At 37.9% G+C, this 25512-nt stretch overlaps 1 protein-coding gene across 3 annotated transcripts in view; it reads right to left on the reverse strand.

Annotated features, from left to right (window-relative positions):
* The window catches only part of PDE3A (phosphodiesterase 3A), a 324662-nt gene that overhangs the window by 55623 nt on the left and 243527 nt on the right, over window positions 1-25512 (reverse strand). For all 3 annotated transcript variants that reach the window (XR_004351893.1, XM_032646571.1, XM_032646570.1), the window contains 2 exons: window positions 3585-3842; window positions 1454-1608 (listed from right to left, as the gene is read on the reverse strand). Coding sequence is in view for 2 of the 3 variants with exons in the window: in XM_032646571.1 (XP_032502462.1) it covers window positions 1454-1608; window positions 3585-3842 (413 nt within the window). In the remaining variant the exon portion in view is untranslated. The remainder of the gene's footprint in view (window positions 1-1453; window positions 1609-3584; window positions 3843-25512) is intronic.

Raw genomic sequence — 25512 nt, forward strand, 5'->3', positions numbered from 1 at the left:
AAATGTTTATGAAACAGATTGGGTAACATCCTCCTGTGATGATGCTTAGAAGTTTTACAAACGTCCAGGTAATAAGACACAGTGGAATTATACTGATATGTGAAGAAAGAATCATTCAAAATTGCTTCTGATTCTATAGATTTATTAGACTACCAATAATATATTAATATGGAAGAAACCAATTATGTTTTTAAACAACAAAGCAAGAGAAGTTAGCCGTCATTAAATTCTTAAGATTTGAAAGGTTTCCATTTCTTTGCCAGTCTCAGAATGGTGCTTTATTTATATTCAAAGCCAAGGTCAAGAGAAAATCACTTCTAATATTGCCACCATGTAGTTCAACAAAGATGTGGTAATTTTTCAGTCATTAGGTCATTAATAAAATTAATGCAAATGTTTCACAAACCTGAAATCATGTGGTAAATGTTCTCGTAACTATTATTCACATAAGGTATGGTACTTCTATTCTAAATAGAAAAGGACAAACATAGTAGCTCCCTCTGAAAGCACCTCTTTCATGATGATGTTTTCTTCAAAACTCTTTCTAGATCTTTGTATTATCTTTCCTTTAGCTTTGGTAACTCTGACTTTTCAGTCACTTTGTAAAATTATCACTAATATACTAAATAAAGTTTATTCTATTTTTATTGAGGTACAATTGACATGTAACATTATACTTGTTGCAGGCATATAACATAATGATTTGATATTTATCTATACTGTGAATGATCATCAGTAAGTCTAGTTAACATCCACTGACATGCAGAGTTGCAAAATTTTCTTTTCTTCTGATGAGGACTTTTAAGCTCTACTCTCTTGGCAACTTTCAAATATACAATACAATATCATTAACCACAGTCAACATGCTGTACATTAAATCCCCATGACTCATTTATTTTATAATTGCGTTTGTACCTTTTTGAACCCCTTGACCCATTTCGTCTACCCCCGACCCCCCACCTCTGGTAACCACCAATCTGTTCACTATCTAAACAAAGCTTAAATTACCAGCTGTTTGAAGATATTTAGGTGCTCTTAGAATGATGATCTGATCTTCTGCCTTTGAAATAATGCTAGGAGAGCTGCTCTGGTGGGCTGGGGGAAATCTAACAATCATTTGCAAATGTCAGGTTGGATACCTTTGATTTAAAGATCCAATATAGATCTCAGTCTAGGTAAAACCTAGTCCACCTTTATTCTGGGCTCACCCTTTCCACCCAAAGTGACAGTGGCAGGCGTCACCTCAAGTCACTGTCCCCATTTATACTTAAGGCCATACAACACAATTTAAGCCTAATTATCTGATGTTAATCCCTACACTGCTCTGGATTTAAACCATACACCTTTTTCATTTTCAAAGCTGGCCTCCAGCCAACTGTAATTGGTTAAAAAAAAAAAAAAACAAAACAAAACTTCTCCAAGACATATGAAACCATCAGGAGCACTGCCTAACCTGGATGAAGGTGCTTCATGCAGTTTGATGCTGGCACTACGGTCCCTCCGTACTGGGGCAGGCTCCAAAGTGGGCAGACCCGTGGCTGAGGTGGTGGTTGTCCAAGTTGATGAAACTCGTCTCAGCAAACCAGGGGGCAAACTCCTCCTCAGGCGCTGGGAAGAAGGAGCGTTGATTTTGTTACCAAGCATATTTTCTATCACTAACTTCTATATAGTGAAACAAAATGGGTTTTTAATTGGCAGTGAATTTATTAAACTACATTGGTTGAATATCATTTACCTAAAATTTGGGCGCTCAGAAATTCAATAAGAAACTCTGGCCAAAATCAATGAATATTATAAAAATAACATTTTGGGGATCTTCATTTCAATGTTTACACAAATATGGGATTGTGGGAAATGAGAATCAATTACCTCTGTGATAATTTTATAGTTATATTAGTTCAATAGGGCTGATACACACATCATGTTAGTTAGTCATTATGACCAGTAGATTTTCCTCAAAAGACACTCGTGTGGGACATGGATTGATTTTTATCATCTAGCACAATAGTAGTCGCTATATCAAAGTGTTTATTGATTGATTTTTAATTTCTTGATTCACAAATGACAGGAGCTAAGGGTAAGAGTATAACTCACAAGAGGTACCACCTCTCTTGGGGTTAACATGACTTAAGACAGGCAAATGGGTAAAGTCTTTAGGACCAGCTCCTCTTAATAGAAGACTCTGCTGGTCGAGCTGTGACCCTGTCTTTGTTATTTCTTTTCCTACCATATCCTAAGTGGGATCTGTGGGACCACCAGCACTCAGGCATGGTTCTGAGTTCCGCAGCATGTGCACTGGCCCTCTAACGAGAGCCTTAATCTTAAAAATCAAAGGGAAGGCAATCTAACACAACTACAGCAATAGTTATAAGAGGCAGGAGCTCAATTCATTTTTTATTTGTGACCAGTTACTCCAAGGAGACCAATTGTGTAGGCAGAGTTTAACAAAGACTCAGTCTGCTCTTCCTGAAGATGGTAAAAACTCTGAGAAGTGAGGATATGGCACCTCAGGATTCAAGAAGACCTCTGATACTAAATAGTTTCCAAAATCTCTTAAAGATCTGGATATGCATCTTAGAACGTAATTCAATAGGAAGAGAAAAGGTCAAGCGCTGTAAATATCAGTATTGTCTGCAAATCTGTCACTGACTTCATGTCTATTTTGAGGCCCAAGGGAATCAGTTACTCTCTCCCCATTCCTTTATTGTTGTATCATGCTTAGCCGTATCTTTCTCAGAGAAGTAGATGTTTGAAGGAGGCTTAAATAACTTAATTGACAAAGCTGCGTGAAGGACACCGCCCTGAATCAAGAGACTCACAATGGCAAGAACATAGGTGTTACTGACTGACCACCAGCTCCAGAGGACAGCTGCTTGTTTACCAAATAAATGAGTGTGCTGGATGTACCTGAGACCACTGAAATTCTGATTCTTTTTTTTTAGTCTTTAGCATGACTTGTTTTTAAGTAATACTGAGGTCTAAACTGGGTCCAGAACCCTATTCCCTAGAGCTTACTTTTGCAAAACTCTTATATGTTCTATGTAAGAAGAAGAAAATATATATGACTCACGAAGGCCATCTTTTACTTTAAATAATCTAAAATCAACTAGAGCTTTTCTAAGTTCAAAACTTGTTGGGTTTGGGAAAGACATGAGGATACTACGAAGGCTAGCATACTAAGAAATCAAAGAGCAAAGGAATCTTGTGTTTCAGAAGGCAATGCATTTTAAACAGAATCCACAAGAGTGGGAGCAGGGATTTTTGCTGTTTTTTTTAAAATTTTTTATCACCACTATATACCAGAACAAATCCTGGTATAGAGAAGAAAAAAATTTCTTGAACGTCTGAGTAAAAAAAGGTAATGCAAAAAGGTAAATTTTTTTCATTACAGAAAGCTATCACGTGTAAGGATGGAAGTCTTTGCGTTTACATTAGCATTACTTTGGCCACCATGACTGACAGACACATCTTTGGGGAGTCACTGATATGAATCTCCATGTGGGTTTGGGGTGATAAGAAAGAGGCCCAGGAGACAGTGGGAAGAAACAGTTTCACCCTTTCAGGAGCATGTCATTCATACCTACCTTGGGAATAGCCAGCTTGTCTTTTTCAGAGCTTTCTTCAGAATCAGAGCAGGTATAGTTTTCACTGAAGGAAGCGACGGGGTTCACTCTGGGCTTGTGAATGGCCTGGATGGTGAGCTGCGTGCTGAGAAGGTTGCTCACTGCCCTCAGGGACGTGCACACGTTGGGGGGCAGAGAAGGGTCTGCCAGGAGGTCGGTGATGAGACCGTGCGCCTCGCCCATCACGGCAATATCCACAGTGATACTGGTTCCTGGAGACTGAGACACCAAACACAGGAGGTCGGGTGAGAAAGGCCTGAGGTTGGAGGCACAGGGAGGGAAACTGGGCTTTTTCTGAAACGTAGACTGAAGTGACACTAGGGTTGCAGTAAAGTAACATTCAAATCACATTTCTGTTTCAAATTTTGCCAACATTTGCCGTGGCTTTTGCCAGTTTTGTGTTCAGGGCACATTTTTACTGTTAGAACCTATGGAGGCACTTTGAAGAGATACAAAGATAAGCACCAGTTTTTAAAAAATAGAAAGTTTCAGGAAACAACAAAAAAATTCATATTGATCACTCCTAATGAAGAGCTCAACATTTTAATGTATATTATTTAGAAAGTGTCCATTGACAGATGAATGGAAAAAGATGTTTTTTATATACACACAAACACACACACACACATATACACCCAAAATGGAATACTACTCAGCCATAAAAAAGAAATTTCATTTTGAAAAGCAACACTAATATAGTATAAAATTTTAACTTTAGTAATATTCTAGTGTGATATTTGAGCTGGGTGTGTGATAGTTATTCAACTAATATTAGAGATAAGCACAAAAAGCAACTCAACTTGTTGTTCAGATTCACAAATTGTCCCTCTTCTTGTGGTTGGTAAGAACAGAAATTTCAGTTCTGGAATTCCGTGGCACATCTGGCGTATTCTGCCAAACTGCCTATCAGATTCAGAGTTACTCCTCTATATTTGCTAAAGAAATGAAGAGCATTAGAAACAGAGGACAGGATCGTTCCTCACCCTGCTGGTCAGGCAGGAACGTAGGCGGGAAGATGTGGGAATAAGGGAGAGCATGGGCAGGGTCAAGGTTAAGAAAGTAGGTGAAGCTTAAAGACGGCAGGCCGATGACTGTTAATACTGGAATGCTACCACAGTATGAGGCACGAGGAACCCACGGAACTGTAAACTGAATAACACGGTGATTGGCGTGAGGTTCTGGAACTTGGCTACTTACATCCCAGTCATGACTTCCTGACCCTACCACTTTCTAGCTGATTGATTTGGCAAGTTAGTAAGCTCTCGGTGCTGTGACTTCTCCATCTGTAAAATGGATGTAGTAGAGTACCAACCTCAGAAGGTAATGATAAGAAGTAAAAGGGAGATTATAGGTAAAGCACTTACTGTTGTGCTGTACGCGAACAATTATAAGTGTTCAATAATGATAATGATATAAATACTAGAAATAATAATTCTGGAGTTTTTCAATAAGAGGCTATTAGAGATTTGGCTATGTATTTGGGAGAAAATAAAGTTTAATCATTCTTTCACAACAGACTTAAAAATAAACTCCTGAGAGATGAGAAATTTTATAATCTTGGGATTAGGAAGACCGTTAAAAATAATATAAATGGCATAAACTGTCAAGAAAACATCTAACAGATCTGACTAAATGAAGACATAAACTTCTCATAAGCAAATATGCCATAAGCAAAGGTAAAAAACAAATAGTCCATGAGAAAATATCTGCCACCCAGAGAAGACAAAACATATGCAAATAAAAGGCCTTTAAAAAAAATCAATAAAAGATAAACTTGGGAAAAGGAAATGAATATACAATTCAAACAAAATTTAATAATCAAATATACAAAAGCTACTTGCCTCCTGAATATTTAAGACACAAACTAAAGTAATAAAAAAAAAAATGTTTACTGGGCTTCCCTGGTGGCACAGTGGTTGAGAGTCCGCCTGCCGATGCAGGGGACACGGGTTCGTGTCCCGGTCCGGGAAGATCCCGCATGCCGCGGAGCGGCTGGGCCCGTGAGCCATGGCCGCTGAGCCTGCGCGTCCGGAGCCTGTGCTCCGTAACGGGAGAGGCCACAACAGTGAGAGGCACGGGCACCGCAAAAAAAAAAAAAAAAAAGTTTACTTATTAAATTGCAAAATAATAAAAGACTGCTAGCGCCGAGTATTAGTAATGGTTTGGGGAAATGAGCAGTGAGTAAAAGCTAAGCCAATATTATTGCAAAGAAATTCTTGCTGAGTCTATCTATTTATAGTTTAAATGTATATATCCTATAATGTAGCAAGACAATGTAGACATCTAGTCCAAAGACAAACTACATATATACAAAAATATAAAGATAAGGTCACAAAGGATACTGCAATGCTCTGATAACAATCAAAGAATGTGGCCATAAATGCATCATCAACAGAGAAACTGTTTAAAAAAGTTATATTACAAATAGACTATAAAGTATAATGCACTTATTTAAAAGATTTGGATAGGTCTATAAATGTTTATTTGGAAGAATATTCATAAAATATTGTTTTATTTTTATAAAGTATGTCACAGAAAAAGTGAACATATATTTTTTGCAATCAGAAAAATATGACAATTATGAAAACACCCAACATCTGTGAAGGTATCTAGTCTTATAATAACTATAAGCAAGGATAAATTATTCTGTAAAGCTATCATATAGAAATTATGTCTTTTCATACTAGAATAATAAGAGTAGCAATTATAATAATGGTGGATAATAATGGTGACAGCTGGTATTTATTCAGCACAGTGTACAAGGTAGGTACTCTTATTACATTTATTTTTATTAGTCAGAAGTAACTTGCCAAGACCTCCCAGTGGCGCAGTGGTTAAGAATCCACCTGCCAATGCAAGGGACACAGATTCGAGCCCTGGTCCAGGAAGATCCCACATGCCACGTAGCAACTAAGCCCATGTGCCACAACTACTGAGCCTGTGCTCTAGAGCCCGCGAGCAACAACTACTGAGCCCGCGAGCCACAACTACTGAAGCCCACGTGCCTAGGCCCCGTGCTCCACAACAAGAGAAGCCACCGCAATGAGAAGCCCACGCCCCACAACGAAGAGCAGCCCCCGCTTGCCGCAAATAGAGAAAGCCCGCGCGCAGCAACGAAGACCCAACACAGCCAAAAAAATAAATTAATTAAAAAAAAATAACTTGCCAAATAACTGAGTCAAAAATAACTCAGAATCAGATAGCTAGAGCATGGAAACGTCAGGCTGCAAACACAAATACATACGCTATTTCCACAGCTCAAGAGCTGAACTAGCAGGTTGAAATAAATACTGAATGTTTTCATTGTACGTTACTAAATATATCTGTAATTATTTAATGCTTTATTTAACCATTGTGCCATGTTTTTCTCTCTTTGTAGGTTTAAATATCTTCCATGAACCAACATGAAAATTTAAGTGTAATATTAATAGCTTTAGGATATATAATTATGTGTATTTCACATTTTTATTTACATTGTTAACTTAAAAAATATTTGTGAGAAATGCCAGTCAATTAGGTTAACATTCCCTTTTAGAAACGTATTTTCAAGTGCATCTCTAATTATTATGCTTCTGAAAAACTCACCCAGTGTGATCTTATGAAATAGTAATATTTATTCCTACCCATGTTGTTCTAATAATCTTAAACTAGTACATTACTGTACTATTTCCCTAAAAAAATAAATTTTAAGTCAAACTTCGTACCCAGGACATAAAATTTTAAGATTTTTGACAATAAAATTAACAGTTTATGTTCTAATAGTTAATAGATTTTCTCAAAATGGTCTCAGTACATAAAACTTACAAATCTGAAGAAAAAGTAGAACGTGCTCACTGACAATCATAATTACATTTTAAAATAAATTATTGGTGAGAAAACAAATGCATCTTATAATTCTCTAATTTTATGTCTTTTTTTTAAAGTAATGGATGTATTTCTTATACACTCAGAAAAAAACAAATAACTAAAAATTTAAAAGTAACTTTAAAATAGAAACAGAACTGAAAACTCATCCTTGTAAGCCAATGTTAGTGTTACATAAGAACTTAGAAAACAAGCACATTATGTAATCCAATGTTACTTATACTGTCTGTAGCTTTTGTGAAAGCGAAGGTCTTCAAGTGAAAAAAGAAAAGCAATACTCAGGTCAAGCTGATTTGCTTGGTAGTGCAACAGAAACTAACACGGTATTGTGAAGCAATTACACTCCAATAAAGATCTATTAAAAAAAAAGCATATTACCCATATTGGAATTGGCTAAGAAACCAAACACTTCAACTATTGGAAAAGTCTCCCTACCGTTATAAAGTCAGGTCTTTGTTTTATTAGTTTTACGATTTAAAAATTAAAATTGTGTAACAATTCAAAGTTGTATCACGCATAAGAAGTTATCATCAGTTTTTGACTCAAATAATGAAAGGCTTCAATGAGGCATGAAATCTAAAACCAACAATCAGATTTGTTTGCCACAAACTTGCCAAGGCTAACCACACACGAAATGATGAAAGACTGAAAGACAGATGGGCTGCTGTTTCAATAAACAGCAGGCAAATAATAAAGACCCAGGGAGTCACCATAAAGGAATTTCAGGGGAGAGGGGCTTAGGAATTTCGGTAGTGTTTTTTCATCACATGATACAAAATATGAAACAACACAGAGTCACTCACACAGAGGGTATTTCCACACCTAGTCAGCTTTCAAAATAATATAATTCAATTTCTAGGTATACCAAATAACACTCGGAAAAAAATTTCATTTAACTGGTGAAATCTTAGCTAGTGATAATAAACACTAAAGGTTAAGTTTATATTAAAGCTACTTTAAAGGAAAGTCTTAAGCTAACAGCCTGAAATCATCTTTGAGTGCAATAACCAACTCTACTGAGCATAAAACCACAGTTGAGTCTTTTTACGGTGCATATAATCAAACGAATCTTTTCCTTGAAAAGCAATAAAAAACATTTTACTTTGCAGGCTCTCCTTATAATGGAAATACTTATATTTAGCATTTAGGAAAATGCAAGTATAATTTCCTGGGCACTATTTAAATGACACCCAAATGTGGATTGCCACCTCTAAACTGAAAATCTGGAATTTAAGTATGATAAACAGTGGAATAAAGTGCAGTTTTATATATCAAGCCCAAAATAACTGATTCTTTTGGTAAATCCACCACTTTGCAAAGCAACCCGTTCTTTCAGCATCTTCCTTTCCCCCCTTTATCTTCTTCCAGTCTACTTCACCATCTCCAGGATGTCCTATGCAATGCTGGTTGCTATGGTAACAATCTAGCTTGCTTCCAAGTTACTTTACTCAACATAAACCGAGGGCCAAGAAAATCTGGAGTCAGAGATAAGTTAAGGAAACAATAACAAATACACTTAGAAACAACATTAGATGTAACTCCTAGACTGGGCATGTATCAATTCAATTATAGAAATTTTGTTTTTACTGTCACTACTTCTGTGGTAAAACTTTGAAATTACAGTTGTGGTATGATAAAGGGGGAAAGCTTTGCAAATGTGTAGGGGTCAGAAAAAACTTGCACTCTATAAAGGGCATCTAAATTTGCATCTAAAGCTGCAAATTATGAAAAATTTAGCAAATAAATCTATGTGGTCAAACGACTACTAAGAATGTAAAACAAAATTATATATCTTTAAGGAACGTGACAGATTATTTACTGTGGCACTGTGTTTGGGTTTCTATCAACATATTGTTCAGAAATGGAGAATTTCTAAAAGAAAAATATCATTAAGAAGTCTTACGAAATAACTACTGGAACAAGGTAAATGAAAACAAAGAAGTAAACAAACATCATTTCACTCCAAGAAAGTGAAAGTGCCCAAGTGGGAAATCAGAAAGGGTTTGGGAAAGTTGATGTCAACAGCAATTACCGATTCAAAATGATTACGGAGATTATCTGGTATAGAGGGTGGGGTGAAGATAAGGCATGCAATTCTTGACAACTTTTTTGGGGGGACAGCACCAGTATAGTCACGTTCTAGCTCTTCTCCCTATGCATTTTGAAGCAAGGATTAAACTGATAACTTAATGAAATAGGTTAAATACATCCCTGCCCACGGGCAGAAGATGTAATAATTCTCAAGTCTTCCGACTTAGTGAATCATTTGATGTGTCACTTGCTTTGGACATTAATTTATTCTAACTGGAGGAAAAGAATTGGAAGCAGCACAAAAGCCTCTCTTCATAATTCTACATGAAACTCAAAGATAGGTTATAAACGCAAAAGCGCTAGAACTGATATAATTATCTCCATAACCTAGTTGAGGTGGTTTATCCCACAAATTAGGCCACTTTTTTTTGTTGTTCAGTATTTTAAGTTTTATGATGGTTTCCAAAACCAACCATGGCTTTTCTCTAGGCGATACTGTATCTGTTGGAGCCCTCGGGCCCTGCCCCTGCAAAATCAGAGAACTCGCCTTTATCTTTCTAAGATCCCTCCCAATTCTGTAAGCCTAAAGCATTTCTTTACATAACATACATACACACACAAACATCAAAGAAGAATCAAATAATTTTAAAACTTATTTCTTGGCTCATTAAGAATTTTAAATTTTTAAAAAAGATTTCGATTTATTTACTTTTAAATTTTATTTTACTGAAGTGTAGTTGACCTATAACGTTGCATTAATTTCTGCTGTACAGCAAAGTGATTCAGAGATATATATAAACTCTTTTTCATATTCTTTTCCATTATGGTTTATAATAGGATATTGAATGTAGTTCCCTGTGCTATACAGACATAAAAAACCTTTTAAAATTATTATGTAGACTACGAAAAGTCCTTGTTTCACCAATTGCTAATCTTACTCAAGCTTCACCTTCTAACTTATTATTGACTCACTGATGGCTGTTTCCCTCCTATGGTAAAATGTCTAATGTACACCAAGTACTTATGGGGAATAGACTATTTTCTAGAACTTCCACTCCCAACAGTTGAGTTGCACATTTGCCAAGTGTCAGTTTTGTTTGGTCCTAAATCTGTTTAGGCCATATTGCAACTATCACTGTAACTTACATATGCTAATAAAATATCTATAAACCAGTGATATGTGAGTAAACAATGGAACAGCTTCTTTAAAAACTAAGTTGAATAATTTTAAAGACTTCATAAACAGACTCATAAAGATGAGGCCCCGACAATGATTTCTGTTAAATTAAGTAGGAGTGATATAACTGTAAAGATTCAAGAAGAAAATGATAAAGTGCCTGAAAGATTTTCAACTCAGAACGCTTCCAAATGGCTGTCATTTCTACTGTAAAACCAACCAACAAACAAACAAAAACAAAGCAAAACAAAACCAACCCTGAAGCTCGTAGTCATATACCATGAAGCATGGGTGTGCTGCACGTAACATAACTTGGAACTCTAATCAATATAGTGAAAATATACCCAAAGAGAAACATTCTTGTCTCTTCATCACAAATGTGTGAAATCTACATATTCATATGTATCAAGTTAAAATATCAACATATTGCTAGAGCTACGGAAAATATGTTGTATTTTTATGATTCTCTGCTTTAAAAACTTTTAAAATTAACAGATCAACTACTGATTAAGAGGGCTCCATACTACTTTAAACCCAACACATTCTTTCACTTGAAATGAGACATAATATAATAGCTACATTAAAGCTATGCACTACCACTCCTGGAACAAGGGATAAGAAGTGAAGTTTGGTTTATGAACTAACACGTGATGTACAAATAGGCACAAGTGTATATTTTCATCATGTATGTAATTTGGGAGGTCGTATATGTGAGAAGTTGGAAGCGAAGGTATAACAAATTGGGATATAAGAGAGGAAGTTTTATTCATTCATCAATATCAAATTTTTATTTTATGAGGTAGGACGTGGGGCCTTTAAGAACACAGGATCTAGAGCCAGACTGCCGGTGTTCAAATTTCAGATCTGGTGAGAACTGGGGAAAGTCACTTATCTCCTTAGCTCCTGTTTTCTCATCTCTAAAAAGAGGGCAATAATAATGCCTCCTGTATAGTATTATTAATGATTCAATGGGATCAGGCACATAAAGACCTCAGTAGAGTGCTTGGCCTCCAGTACATGTTTGAAAAATATTATATAGCACCACCATCATTATTATTATTGCATTGAAAAAGATTATGTGCAAAAAGGGCTGTATATGTATGTGTGTGTTTGTCTACTACATACACTGGGTCAGTAGTTTCTTTATAAATGAAGACAGCATAGAGATATCATTTCTCTACTGACAAACCAACAAATGCAAAAACTTAGTTTCACTTTTTATTCTAGGTAAATATAGTCATAAAGATTGTATCCCCTACTCCTATATACTCAGAGTAGTTCTGAGATTAATTTTAGGCTCTTAGAAAGTAATTGCACAGAAGTCCTGGTTTCAGTTAATATGGTTGACTGCACTGGTAGGATTTATAACACACTACGTGAAAGGAATTCTAAAAGCAGACATCTTAGCTCCATTGTTGGAAGTCTTTTCTTTTTCTTTCTTTCTATTTAGTCATCTTGGGAGACACCCTGGGAGGCAAACACGACATGGGAAGAACATTCTCAGGGTGAAAAGGGAATTGGGATAAGGGAGGAATAAACAGTGTAAGGGATGACACATAAAAGGAGTCACTGGGACTTTTCTTACCCAGCTTTGGTCCTAATGCTGGGAAAAGATGCATGATAGGCTTTGGGAAGCTGTGTCATCCTATTTCTCTAAAGCAGTTTTCCACCCCTTGCCCTCCAAATCTTTCTCTCTGATACCAGGAAGCAGTCTCTTAGTCTAAATTCATTTAGAAGATGAGCTGGATTCAATAAATGATCTTTGGTGCATTACTGGGTCTGACCTCAGAGCCAGCAGAATTGCATATGTGTTTATACTTTCATAGGACCCATTTATAATTTTAGACTTGAAGTTGGTTGGGAAATTTTTAAAAAATGAAATCATGTGAAAATTTTGCAGTAACTCATTGTAGGCTGAACCTTGGCTAAATGTCATCCTAAGGAAGCAGATGTTTGCTTATTTTAATTTTCTGGCAGGGAATATGAGTTGACCTTTGGATTTTCTCCTTAAGATAATATGTATGTACAGTAGGAGGAAAACATACAGGGCCCTTCATCAAACTGCTTTCTAAAAACATCTCAGTTGGTCGGGACTCGTTTGAGATGTGAGACACAGCAAACTCCAGCAGTTACCAGAATTCTTAACCTCCTTCTCTTTTGATGGTCAGAGAACATTCCATGTCACCAAATAGGATGTAGTACATGGCCTTGTGTCCTTATATATTTCCCTACATTCTGTCTGCAAATAAGCCCCAAAGTGTTAAAATTGTCCCTCTGTTTATGTTTTCTAAGATCTTCCAGACACTAGCAAATTCACCCAACAACCTCAAAAATAACAACTATCACAGAATACTGTTTTATTATTTAGGAAATAAAACATACTTATGAAATCGCTTACTCAAGGAAGCACCCATATCTCTGAGAAGATAACCTTAGCTGCCTTTGACTTCCAGGCTGGTTCTCTCTGTTTCTTCTAATTATAAAAAGATGAGGTGGCTGGAAAAGCTAGGAGGAATTCAGGTAATACTGTTCCTGGGACTGCTCACGCAAATGAACTGGGAAGGCTTGGTTAAGTGTAAGTTGCTATGTAAATAAAAAGCATGATTATTTCTGTTAGTGGAAGAAACTGGATTCTCTGATTGAGCACAAGCTTGTAAATATTACAGAAAAAAATCAGAGTCTCTGAAATAAGTATGAACTCCTAAAGGTGATGAATTCTGATGGTCTTTTGTTTGTTGAATTTTAAGAATTGCTGTTAAACTTGAGCTTGAGGTTTCTGTTTGCTTAGCCTAGAAACAATTTCGGTGAACAACAGATGGCAGTATTCTGCCTTTAAAAAAGAACTCCAGTTGTCTGAACATCTTTTTGAATGAGTGCTCTTCCCTCATTAACAGACACAGTTTAGTTTCTTTTTTCATACAAAAAAAAGAAAACACAAAAACTAAAACCAAAACAAAACACAAAAACCTTACATAAGACTATTGGTAGAAAGTAATAAAAAAATCTTAAATTGTGTTATATCTCTCAGGATCATTGTTAAAGTGAAACTGGAACTACATCCTTAATAATTTTTGTCTCAACTACAAACATTTTGGCTCTGTTACCTTTCTCCATTTTTATAAGCTACCCAAGGCAAACATGACCCATTTTCGTACACAATTTGATATAAATTTTTCCACGTGTAATTCTCTACTATGATTAAAAGATTCCTAAAACTAAACCATCAAAATGCACATTTAACGCAAGGGTCTTGTGAGGCTTCACTGGCATTTTCTTTATCTCCACTGTGTCATCACCAGATTCTTTGCCACCTCGTGTGCAGTGGGCACTTACTCGATGCTGCCGATTTGCTTCCACTACTGTTGACCTGGGAGATCTTCCCCTGTACTCTTGCAGTAGCATCCACTCTGGTTGCCATATGAATGCCTGTTGAGGCACTCCTGTACTTCATCCACTGGAAGCACCAAAACCAAAAACAGCCAGCTGAAAAACCCTGGGAGCTGTAACTTCCGAGAAACCTGCCATCTCTGAGCAGTTCTCACATGTAGTCAAAGAACCTCTCTCACTGTATCTCCGACAGTTTTCCGGTCAGCTTTTTGGGCACTCAGGGACATGAGGAATGAGTTAAGTCATAAGTAGCATTTTCCAAACCTCTCAAGATAAGTAAATTTCCTCTCTCCAGTTCTATGTCTTAAAGAAATATAGCGACAAACAAATTATACTGTCCAAGGTATTTCCTTAAAACAAATAACTGAATTTTCTTGAAGCCATCCTAAAACATTTAACCTTCTGGTACAATGTCATGTTCTAATCTTAAAGTTAAATAAAATATCGAGAATTGTTAGACTGTAATACTGAAATCGTGAATAAAAATTATATTCAACAAACGGATTCTGGAATAACTACTATCCAGAAAATAATGAAACTGCTGAAGAGAAGTAATAGTACTGATCAAAAGAAGCAACTCTACATTTTTCTATAATCTGCCACATGTATGAAAAGAGTAAGTACAGGATCGAGGTATATGGATTAATATTTTCTGGAAAAGACAAAAAGCTTAAAAGGACTGGAGGGAGAAAGAGAATGGCCTTTTGGGGACCTGCAGTGAAGGTCAGAGTGCTTCGGGTTGAAAAGCACGTCGTCTGTGAACAGCATGCTGACTATCGTTAATAATACTGTATTGTATATTTGAAAGTTGCTAAGATAGTAGATCTTAAAAGTTTTCATCACAGGAAAATAAATTTGTTAACTACATATTGTGATGGATGTTAACTCCACTAGCTGTGGTGATCATTTAGCAACATACACAAATATCGAACGTTATACACCTGAAACTAATGTAATGTTATGTGTCGATTATATCTAAATTTATTTAAAAAAAGAAGAAAAGGGTGTGTCTGGAGAGATTTGAGGGAATATATCAAGACAGGAAGATGAGCCGAATTCAAGAGCTTTGATGAGCTACTAAAGGCCATGAGAAACCCTGCAGGGTGGTGATGTTATCGGTATGTATAAAGTAAGAAGTTACGCTGATTTTCAGGCTTTGGGCTTGGGCAGATGGGCAGCTAAGAATATTTCCCCAAGTTATTGGAGAAGAAAGAAGCTTTGGTGTGGATGTCGAGATACGCATCTTTGAGTAACGATGTGATGTTCACAGGACGATTCCAGTTGCACTTCAGGAGGGACACCTGAACTGGAAATACGCATTTGGGTATTGACGCCATAGACACGGCCATTTCCATAGCACTGCCGTGGGAGTGTATAAGGAGAAAGAGAAGTGGACCGAGGGCAGAGCCATAATCAATATCAACTTTTAAGGGCCGGGGGGAGAGAAACCCACAAAGAAAAATGAGAAGGAACAACTGAAAACTAAGAGTGTAGGGTCAAACGGGCCAAGGGAATGCTTTCGTCAAGAGGGGAGGAGTGGTCAGCGGAGACCGATGAATTTGAGAGATTAATAAATTTTGGAAAATATCCATTAGTTTAGTGTCTGGAAAGTCACTCATGACATTGGAGAGAACAGTCTCAGTGAAGTACTGAGGTTACGAGTCACACTGCAATCAACTGAGCAAGGAAAGGAAGATATGAAAATGAAGACAATGTAGGCAACTCTTCAGTGAAAACCAGCTGCACAATGGAAGACAGAGATCTGTCTGCATCTAGAGGGAAAACAGGTTCTAAAGAGCTGGTGAGCAAGTGAGCAGGCAAAAATGTCGAAGCGGGGAGGGTCCCACTAGTGTGAGGGGTTTAAAATGCAGTAAAGACAATGGGATGATAAATGGATCAAGGTGCAAGAGAAGAAAGCAAAGGATGGGGGGACTAACCTTTCACCATAGGGCATCTTTCTCATGGTGACAGTGAGAGAGAAGAATGTTGGTAGACTTGCAGGTGAGAAGTTGGAGTTCTTACCCTTTGGCTTTTATTTACTCTGTAAATTAGTCCTGAGTCCCTGGTTGAGAAAGTAAATCAGGCAATGTTGAGGTCAGAGGTGCAAAAGAGAACGAAGAATGTTTTGAAAGAGGAATGAGAAGGAGCTGGCTAGATTCTCTGGCGATCCTGATGGTCCAGCTGAGTTTGGAGACCATGGATTCCAATATGTTTTCTGTGTACTTTCCAGGGTTGCTTGGCATGAAGTTTTATATGAAAAGGCGATGAACTGAAAACAGGAAGGGTCTGCCAGATGGGAAAGAAAGGTTGGACAATCGGACTGGAGATCCTGGTGAGGTAGAAGAACAGGTGCAGGGGTAGGTGAGAGAGCAGAAAAGCTTGAAGAAGCATCGCATCGGAACGTGGGGTGGTGTGTTTGCATGAGAAAGATGGATGCAGGATTCCATGAGCGCGCTAGTCTCTCAGGCAGGGAAGGTTTCTGCTTTCTATTAGCAGAAAATAAGGTTGAAAAGGAAAGATGAGGCTAGATTTCAGATGCTGATGAATGAAAAGCAAAGTTTTCTACTTCTGTCAGTTGGCAACTGAGCGATGAAAGACGTCTGAGAAGGAAAATGATGTAATCCAAGAGTGCACAGGGCTTGAGGAGGGTGAAGTTGTGGCACAGAGGGAGGCAGATTTGACCGAGGCTGCCACAATAACCACCGTGCAGAAACTGGGACACTTGCAGCATGCATAACCAGGAAGGGAAGGGTAAGTAAGAGTAACATCAAGGAGAATCAGTTGCCCTTGTAATGTGATTGGATACTGGGACCTGAAAAATTGCAATCTATTTGTTCCTGTAATAGTTGTCTTTACTCTGTCCACAATATTCTCTCAGTTCCGTCTTCCAGAAATTTCTTCAAGTGCCCCTGCCCTCACAAAACAAAATGTGGATAGTTCACTTGTGAATGTATAAGTCCATATTGGGTCTGACCAATTATCTTTTAAAAAGTTTGCTTTTGGACTTATTATGGTAGTAACCCTTCACAACATTAAACAACCAAGGGGGTGAGTGGATACTCTTAAGACCCCAAATTATTTTAATACAGCATTAAACACTTCATAAATGTATTTTAAAAACTCAATACATTTCAGTTTCTACAACTAATCAAAGATACCATCAATTAAGTAATAAGGCTTACAAAGTTATAAATAGATCAAATGTTAAAACACTTGTAAATCAAGTTTTTTGGAGCTTAGAATGCATTTTTCTAGAGAAATAATACTATTGTATAGACTAATCCTAGGTTAGCTCACCAAAGTTTATACAACCACTTAATAATAGATATGACAGCATTTTTTCTTTGTTCATTGCAAATGCACTCTCTTTCAATTACATTGTGATATTTTTAGAGACAAAATACATTTTATCAATGGTGTGATTCTACAAACAAATGCTGGAGAGGGTGTGCAGAAAAGGAATCCTTCTTGCACTGTTGGTGGGAATATAAATTGATACAGCCACTATGGAGAACAGTATGGAGGTTCCTTAAAAAACTAGAAATAGAACTACCATATGACCCAGCAATCCCACTACTGGGCATATACCCAGAGAAAACCATAATTCAAAAAGACACATGCACCCCAATGTTCATTGCAGCACTATTTACAATAGCCAGGACATGGAAACAACCTAAACATCCATCAACAGAGGAATGGGTAATGAAGATGTTGTCCATATATACAATGGAATATTACTCAGCCATAAAAAGGAATGAAATTGGGTCATTCGTAGAGATATGGATGGACCTAGAGACCGTCATACAGAGTGAAGTAAATCACAAAGAGGAAAACAAGTATCGTATATTAATGCATACATGTGGAACCTGAAAAAATTGGTAATAGACGACTTATTTACAAAGCAGAAATAGAGACACAGACATAGAGAACAAACATATGGATACCAAGGGGGGAGGCGGAGGGTGGGATGAATTGGGAGATTGGGATTGACATATATACACTATTTTTTTTTTTTCACGGAAATGTACATTCTTATTCTTTTATTTTTTAAAATATCTTTATTGGAGTATAATTGCTTTACAATGGTGTGTTAGTTTCTGCTTTATAACAAAGTGAATCAGCTATACATATACATATATCCCCATATCTCCTCCCTCTTGCGTCTCCCCCTCACCCTCCCTATCCCACCCCTCTAGGTGGTCACAAAGCACCGAGCTGATCTCCCTGTGCTATGTGGCTGCTTCCCACTAGCTATCTATTTTACATTTAATAGTGTATATATGTCCATGCCACTCTCTCACTTCACCCAGCTTACCCTTTCCCCTCCCTGTGTCCTCAAGTCCATTCTCTACGTCTGTGTCTTCATTCCTGTCCTGCCCCTGGGTTCTTCAGAACCTTTTTTTCTTTTTTGGGGGGGGGGGGATTCCATATATATGTGTTAGCGTATGGTATTTGTTTCTCTCTTTCTGACTTACTTCATTCTGAATGACAGACTCAAAGTCCATCCACCTCACTACAAATAACTCAATTTCATTTCTTTTTATGGATATATATATTATTGATACTATGTGTAAGATAGATAACTAGTGAGAACCTACTGTTCTCACAGGGAACTCTACTCAATGCTCTGTGGTGACCTAAATGGGAAGGAAATCCAAAAAAGAGGGGATATATATATACAAATAGCTGATTCACTTTTCTGTACAGTAAAAACTAACAGAACATTGTAAAACAACTATACTCCAATACAATTTTTTTTTAAAAAAAGGAGTATGGAGGCACTGGGATACAGGCATTTCTGCCTCATTTATTCAACAAATATTAATTGAACATCTACTGGGTACCTGATACTGTCCACACCCTAGGGCTACGGAGATGAATAGGTCTGGGCTGCTGCCCTCAAGCAACTTCCCGTCTAGTGGAAGATGTTCAGGGGGCTGAAAGGGATCAGAGGATAAAAGAGGAAACTGGGGGAACCCCGTGGATGTATCACCACTGCCTCTGGTTATTAGGAGAGTGAAAGAAGTTGTTTCTCAACATGCAAATAGGTCTCAAAACATCCGACCATGTGGCTTTTTCCATACAGACTTTGAAAATGGCTGCCCTGAACTGAGTCGCCATTCTCATCCATATCTCCCCCACAAGTAGGATTAAAAAAAATAAAGCAATTCTCCAGAGAAGACAAGCATGAGAGGGAAGAGGAACTGGTTACAAAGATACTCATCACTCAAATACAGAAACCACTGATTTCTGGGCATTTCCCTCAAAATCTTCAGACCTTGGAACTCTCATAGCTCCAGTACCCAAGTCTCAAGTAGGAAACATGGATTTCAGGCCTCATCAGCTTCCCATCCCCCAGTAAACAGTAGGAAACCTGAAGCCCCCTTGCCTCTTAGAGGACTTGAGGGTCTCTTCCTGCTAACTGGTTTTAAGGGGTGGGGTGAGCTGATCGGTGAATAATTTGGCATATAGAGAAGATTTGTGTAAACTATTACAAGCTTATAATATCACTTCTTGATTTTCCAGAAGGCAACTCACAACTCTAAAAATTACATTATTAAGGGAGTGACTTTCAAAAAGTTTGAAACTAGTGCACAAAAGGTTAAGTAACTTGCCCAAAGTTACACAGGTAGTAAGTGGCAGAGGTGGAATTCCAATCCAGGAAGTCTGAACCTATACTATTAATCAAATCGCTAAGCTGCCCATCAGTATTTTGGGTAACTGTTCCTACGTACGGCTATCTACTTTTGACGATACGAAAGTATCTTTGTCAATTTGCAACACACTGCTAGCTGTGCAAATTCTTCCTTCAATTAATTACCAACTTAGGTTCTCGTTATCAAGGGGAACTTATTAACGTCATCAGCAAACTCCAAGAATTCCTGGTATACTCCCTTCCTACACATCTTTTTTGAAAATCAAATGAGACTCTTCCCAGAACTAAGTCTTAGGGAAGACTCCACTATTAATAATTTTCCACCAAGAAAAATGCCATTTATTCTTTTTCCCCGTTTCTCCCACTTAAGCCAGATCTCTTATAATATTTGCTTCTGGACGGAAAAACTAGTGGGCTTTTGTGGAGACTTCTCTCGCTAATAGAAAAGCATCTGTCTTCATTTTCCTTTCAGGTGGTAATGAAAATAAAATTTTGTAATGTATCTGTCTACAAGTCTGGGTTAATTACTTCAGTTTAAGAAACTGGTTTTAGTTATAATCTGATTATATTCAGAATGTTATGAGACATTCGGATAATAAATATGATTATCTTTGGGTCAGCAGATCCCAGTAGCTCACCAAGATATTTCACAGGCAGAGGTTGGGCAGGATTATAAAGATTTTCTATGAGAAGCGTTTCAAAACGATACCTTCTCCCTCACGTTTAGCAACAATGTGTTCCTGAGTCAAGGAGGAAATCAGGCAAGAAAATAAGGCATTTGGTCATAAGTTGAGTCACTCAGCATTTATGTCACAGATTTGTTTTCTTCCTTGTGGACATAATTGCGAGTTCAGTCAATGCTCCCATATGCCATGAGTATAGCAATAACAGCATACTTACGACGTACAAATGACTAACAATTTGTTGCGATTCAGGGCAGATTTTTTAAGACAGATCTATGCAAAGAAGACAGAATGACTGCAGGAATGATCTTTTAAGATTACAATCTTGTGAGACTAATAAAACTGCTGATTAAAAATGTGGGCTAACTTCTTTTTCTGGGATCAAGAGGAAGGATCCAGGAGAAGCTGCTAGTGAATTCCTCCTCTTTGGCTATCATTTCAGTTTCATTTAGTTTCACGTCATCTTAAAACAAGCAGATGAGAATGGAAGTATGGTACAAGAGCTCTAATTAGGATATCCCATAGAAACAAATAAGCAAAGTGTTATTAAAGCGAACACAGAACGGAAGCAATGAACACTTTCACATGCTGATTCTGATGGCAAACTGAAGACGAAAATTATTAATACAGAGTGAGGTCTAACTAAAAATAGCTTCAAACTGTCTTTCTTCTGGTTTCAATATTTCTAACGAAGAATTTTAACGTATTATAGTGTCTTTATCAACAGCCACACTCTAGAGAAGATTACAAGAGCTTCTCAGATGCCCATCAAGCAGGTCTTGTGACTGTTGAATCAATCAACAGACTTGCCAGCAACTCTAGGGACTCTTGTAGCACTTTGACATCAAGGAGGAGATGTCCAGAGACCTGAGAAATGCCTCAATTCTGAGCTCTCTTCCAACCACATGTGGTGGATGTTGCGACGACTCTCGACTCTCTGTACCATGGTGATTCCACCCCCGAAGGGCAGGAATTTGGTCAAGGATGGGTAGCCCTAAGTCGACGTGAGTCAATGAGACATGAGAGGAACTTTGCTTAGCGCTTCTGGGAAAGGAAATCCTGTCTCTCCAGAAGGAAGCATTGCTGCTGCCAGCAGCCATCTTTGGGTTGTAAGTGGAACCAGTTTGGGGATGGAGCCAATAGTATAACAGTAGCAAAGTGGAGAGAATTAGAAAACCTAGGTCCATCACACAACAGTATTAAGCCATGAATTCACTAATCCTGATCTGGCCTGCTTACTGCAAGAGACAATAATACTTCTTTATTACTACAGCTAGTCTGAATAAAGATTTCTTTTTTTTTTTTTTTTTTTTTTTTTTTTTTTTGCGGTACGCGGGCCTCTCACTGCTGTGGCCTCTTCCGTTGTGGAGCACAGGCTCCGGACGCACAGGCTCAGCGGCCATGGCTCACGGGCCCAGATGCTCCACAGCATGTGGGACCTTCCCAGACCGGGGCACGAACCCGTGTCCCCTGCATCGGCAGGCGGACCCTCAACGACTGCGCCACCATGGAAGCCCTGAATAAAGATTTCTTTTACCTATGGTTGGAAATAATTAACCCAGCATAAAATTTTACCACATGTATGTGTGACTACTAGATAAGTAGGTGGTAATGAAAATAAAATCTTACAATTCATCTGTCTACAAGTCAGAGTTAATCACTTTGGTTTAAGAAACTGGTTTTACTTATAATCTTATTATATTCAGAATGTTATGAGACAATAAAAAATATGATTATACTGGGTTCAGGAGAGCCTGGTAGCCCACTGAGAGCCGTGAGACTGAAGCAAGGGACACTTTCACTCTAGCCCAGGGCCTCCCTTCTTTTTTTTTTTTTTAACTTTTTATTTTATATTAGAGTATAGTTGATTAACAATGTTGTATTCGTTTCAGGTGTCCAGCAAAGTGATTCAGTTATACATAGTTAGGGAGTTTGGGATTGACATGTACACACTGCTATATTTAAAATGGATAACCAGGGCCTCACTTCTAACAACACCAGCACCCAGCACACTACCCACATCTGTGCCTTAACTGCAAATTGCCCATGTCATGGACCTTATGTGATTTATAATAATTGAAGCGCCATTCATAAAATCCTCCTGTGCAAACATACTCTATTACGCGTGTGTGTGGCTCTCAGAGGTTCTTGAAGAGAAGAATCCTTTCATATTTATTTTCTTCTCCCACAGCGACTTTAACCAGACTCAGCCAAAAGGTGCCTCATTAACTTAAACATAAGAAAACATAACATTTCTCCAATCCTTTACTGGGAATTTTAATTTAGCTTTAAATAAATTTCTAAATATAAGTAGGATTTCATCATTCTTGGTTTTTCTCCCTGTTGTTTCAGTGAAATATTCTTTTTTCTTTTTAATATCAGTTCCCTACCCCTGGGGACTTTTAATCTCATCCTCCTACCACGGACAACCCATTTCTTCTTTCAATTTGTGATTTTTTCATTTGATCTCTTTTTCCCTCTCCCTCCTTCCAACCTAAGAAATGCTTAGCATCTCCCCTGCTAATGAAATTTTTCTTCGACCCCATCTAAGGTGCTATTCATTCCTTTTCAATTCGAATCTATTAAACCCCTGGAAAGAGAGCTCTCTTCTCTCTCAATACCCTGTGTAAAGGTATTGAGTCTTCCACTCGTGGCAATCAGATTTCTGTCTCTTCCTGATAAAATAACCTTCTCTGTCCAATACAGACAATATCTTAATTACAATATCTCATGACAATATTCCTGGCCTTGTCTTCCTTTGCCTGGCACTGCGTTCTCTTTCTCCCACCTTGGCTCTGCCGTGGCCTGGCTTTCTACAGGCCCTCTGACAAGGGATTCTCAGCCTGCTTTGCTGGTTCTTCTTCCCTCCCTAATGGTTGCTCCTTTTTATTGTTTTCTTCTCATGCTAATCTAAGCCCTTCCCTTCCAGCTCTCACCCTATGTTATAATGAATACCCACCAACCTGGACCTCCAACACCGACCATTTTTCTGGACCTCAGGCCTGGGTTCCTATCTAGACAGGCCCACTCAAATGTCCTCCTGATTATTTCAGACTCGACTTTTCCAAATAGAAGACTTCCTCTCTTTCTTCCAAAACTCTTCTTTTCCTTCATTTCCTATCTTGGCTATCAACAAAAGCACTCACCAAAACTGGACGCCTTGACTTTTTTTTTTAACCGATTTTTTTCTCTCTCATCCCCAGCATCAAACTGGTCACTGCACCTGGCAATGTCTACTAAAGAGTGTCTGTCGACTACTTTTTTCTTTAAACTCCCTTCATCCTTGCGTTAAGTCATTTCTCATTACTTACATGAGGGTGGCTGCAGTTTTTTTCTTCCACTTTTTTCCTGCCACAAACTCATTTTTTTCCCAATACAGAGACATGAATACGTTGCTCTCTTATTTTCTGTGATGGTTTTCCAAAGTTATAGAACAGGATTCAACCCCTTGGTATGGCTTTAAGTGTCTTCAAATTCAACCTTTAACCCCCTTTTCACAGTTACATTTCCATATACCCGACTAATGTCTTTCCTCCCCAATAATCCTGAGTTATCTCAAATATGCTACTGCCACCCCATGCCTTTGCTATGGTGTTACTTCTGCTGGGAACTCCATGTCTCCAGTACATCGATATTAATGATCAAGATCCAAACTTTAAAACACGAAAACATTTTACCTTCATTCTCAAACTGACGTCACGTTAATCACTTCCACCTCAAACCCTTCGTAGTACTTTGTTCCAACGTCTATTTTCATCAACTGCTATTGCTAATTGTTTGCGACCAAATTCCTTGCCAGATTGTGAATTTGAGGGCAAGAATGATTTCTTTATTCATTTTTTATATAATCTTCGTACTCAGCAGACTATAAGAGCTGAAAAAAACCGAATTATTAAATGAGTGAGTTCTGCCTTCTAACACAATATGCTGTTCTTACAAATGGTTCTCAATAGACGGCTAGTGGGAAGCAGCCGCACAGCACAGGGAGATCGGCTCGGTGCTCTGTGACCGCCTGGAGGGGTGGGATAGGGAGGGTGGGAGGGAGGGAGACGCAAGACAGGAGAGATAGGGGAACATATGTATATGTACAACTGATTCACTCTGTTATAAAGCAGAAACTAACACACCATTGTAAAGCAATTATACTCCAATAAAGATGTAAAAAAAAAAAAAGTTTGGAGACTGGATCACGCAAATCATTCTGAAGAGTGTGCTGTCACCTGGTCCTTAGACTCAAACAAGACCCCCTTCAAGTCCTCACCACCTCCTACTGAATGTCCTGTTACTCGAGGCTACTGCCTGCCTGCGATAAACGCACCCGATTGACAGGCAAACACAGACTCCTATGAGCAATGAACAAAAAGGGAGTGCTGAAGAAAAGAGAAGCAGCCTGGACTAATTTCCTTCCGATGTTCTCCCTGATTTCCATTAGTCCTTGACTACGTGGCTCACTGCTTATTTTCAGGGCTCCTTTTATGATTAGTACTGAAGCATAGATACACTCTTGATACTAAATGGCTTGCTTTGTAGTAAGGCCACATTTACATCATGGGAAAATACTAAGATAGAAGGAAAAAAATAAGACTGAACAGGTTTTGACTCATTACTAAAATAATAGTTTGATACAGTATACGATTGCATACAATACTTAAATTCCTTTTATTTAGTGCAGGCTGATCATTTATACCTTTAAGGAAAGGTAATTCTGGAGGTCTAGAGTCAATCCTTCTGCTTCCTTAAAAAAAAATTATCATCTTTTCAGCTTTCCACTATAGTCAGCACATAAGCATGCCAGATGCTCTTTGAAGACAATATTGTTTCTTCCTTCAGATTTGGGGAAAAAATTTTTTTAAATTTTAAAAAAGCCTCTTCAGTCTTTGAGTAGATAAGATTCACCACCTTTCTACAATATAACCCAGCTAAGATTGTGAATAATTGCCTTTGTTTTTGGGAGATATGTCGGTATCCATGCTGGGACGTTAGGCATAAACTGAAGATGCTATGTTGAGAATTATGTTTGTCGTGAAGCATTTATTGTAGTAAATCTTTTTGTAAATATTAGTAATGATAAGGAATATTACAAGGGAGCAG

This window comes from Phocoena sinus, chromosome 10, assembly GCF_008692025.1.
Source record: "Phocoena sinus isolate mPhoSin1 chromosome 10, mPhoSin1.pri, whole genome shotgun sequence".
NCBI classification, from domain to species: domain Eukaryota; kingdom Metazoa; phylum Chordata; class Mammalia; order Artiodactyla; family Phocoenidae; genus Phocoena; species Phocoena sinus.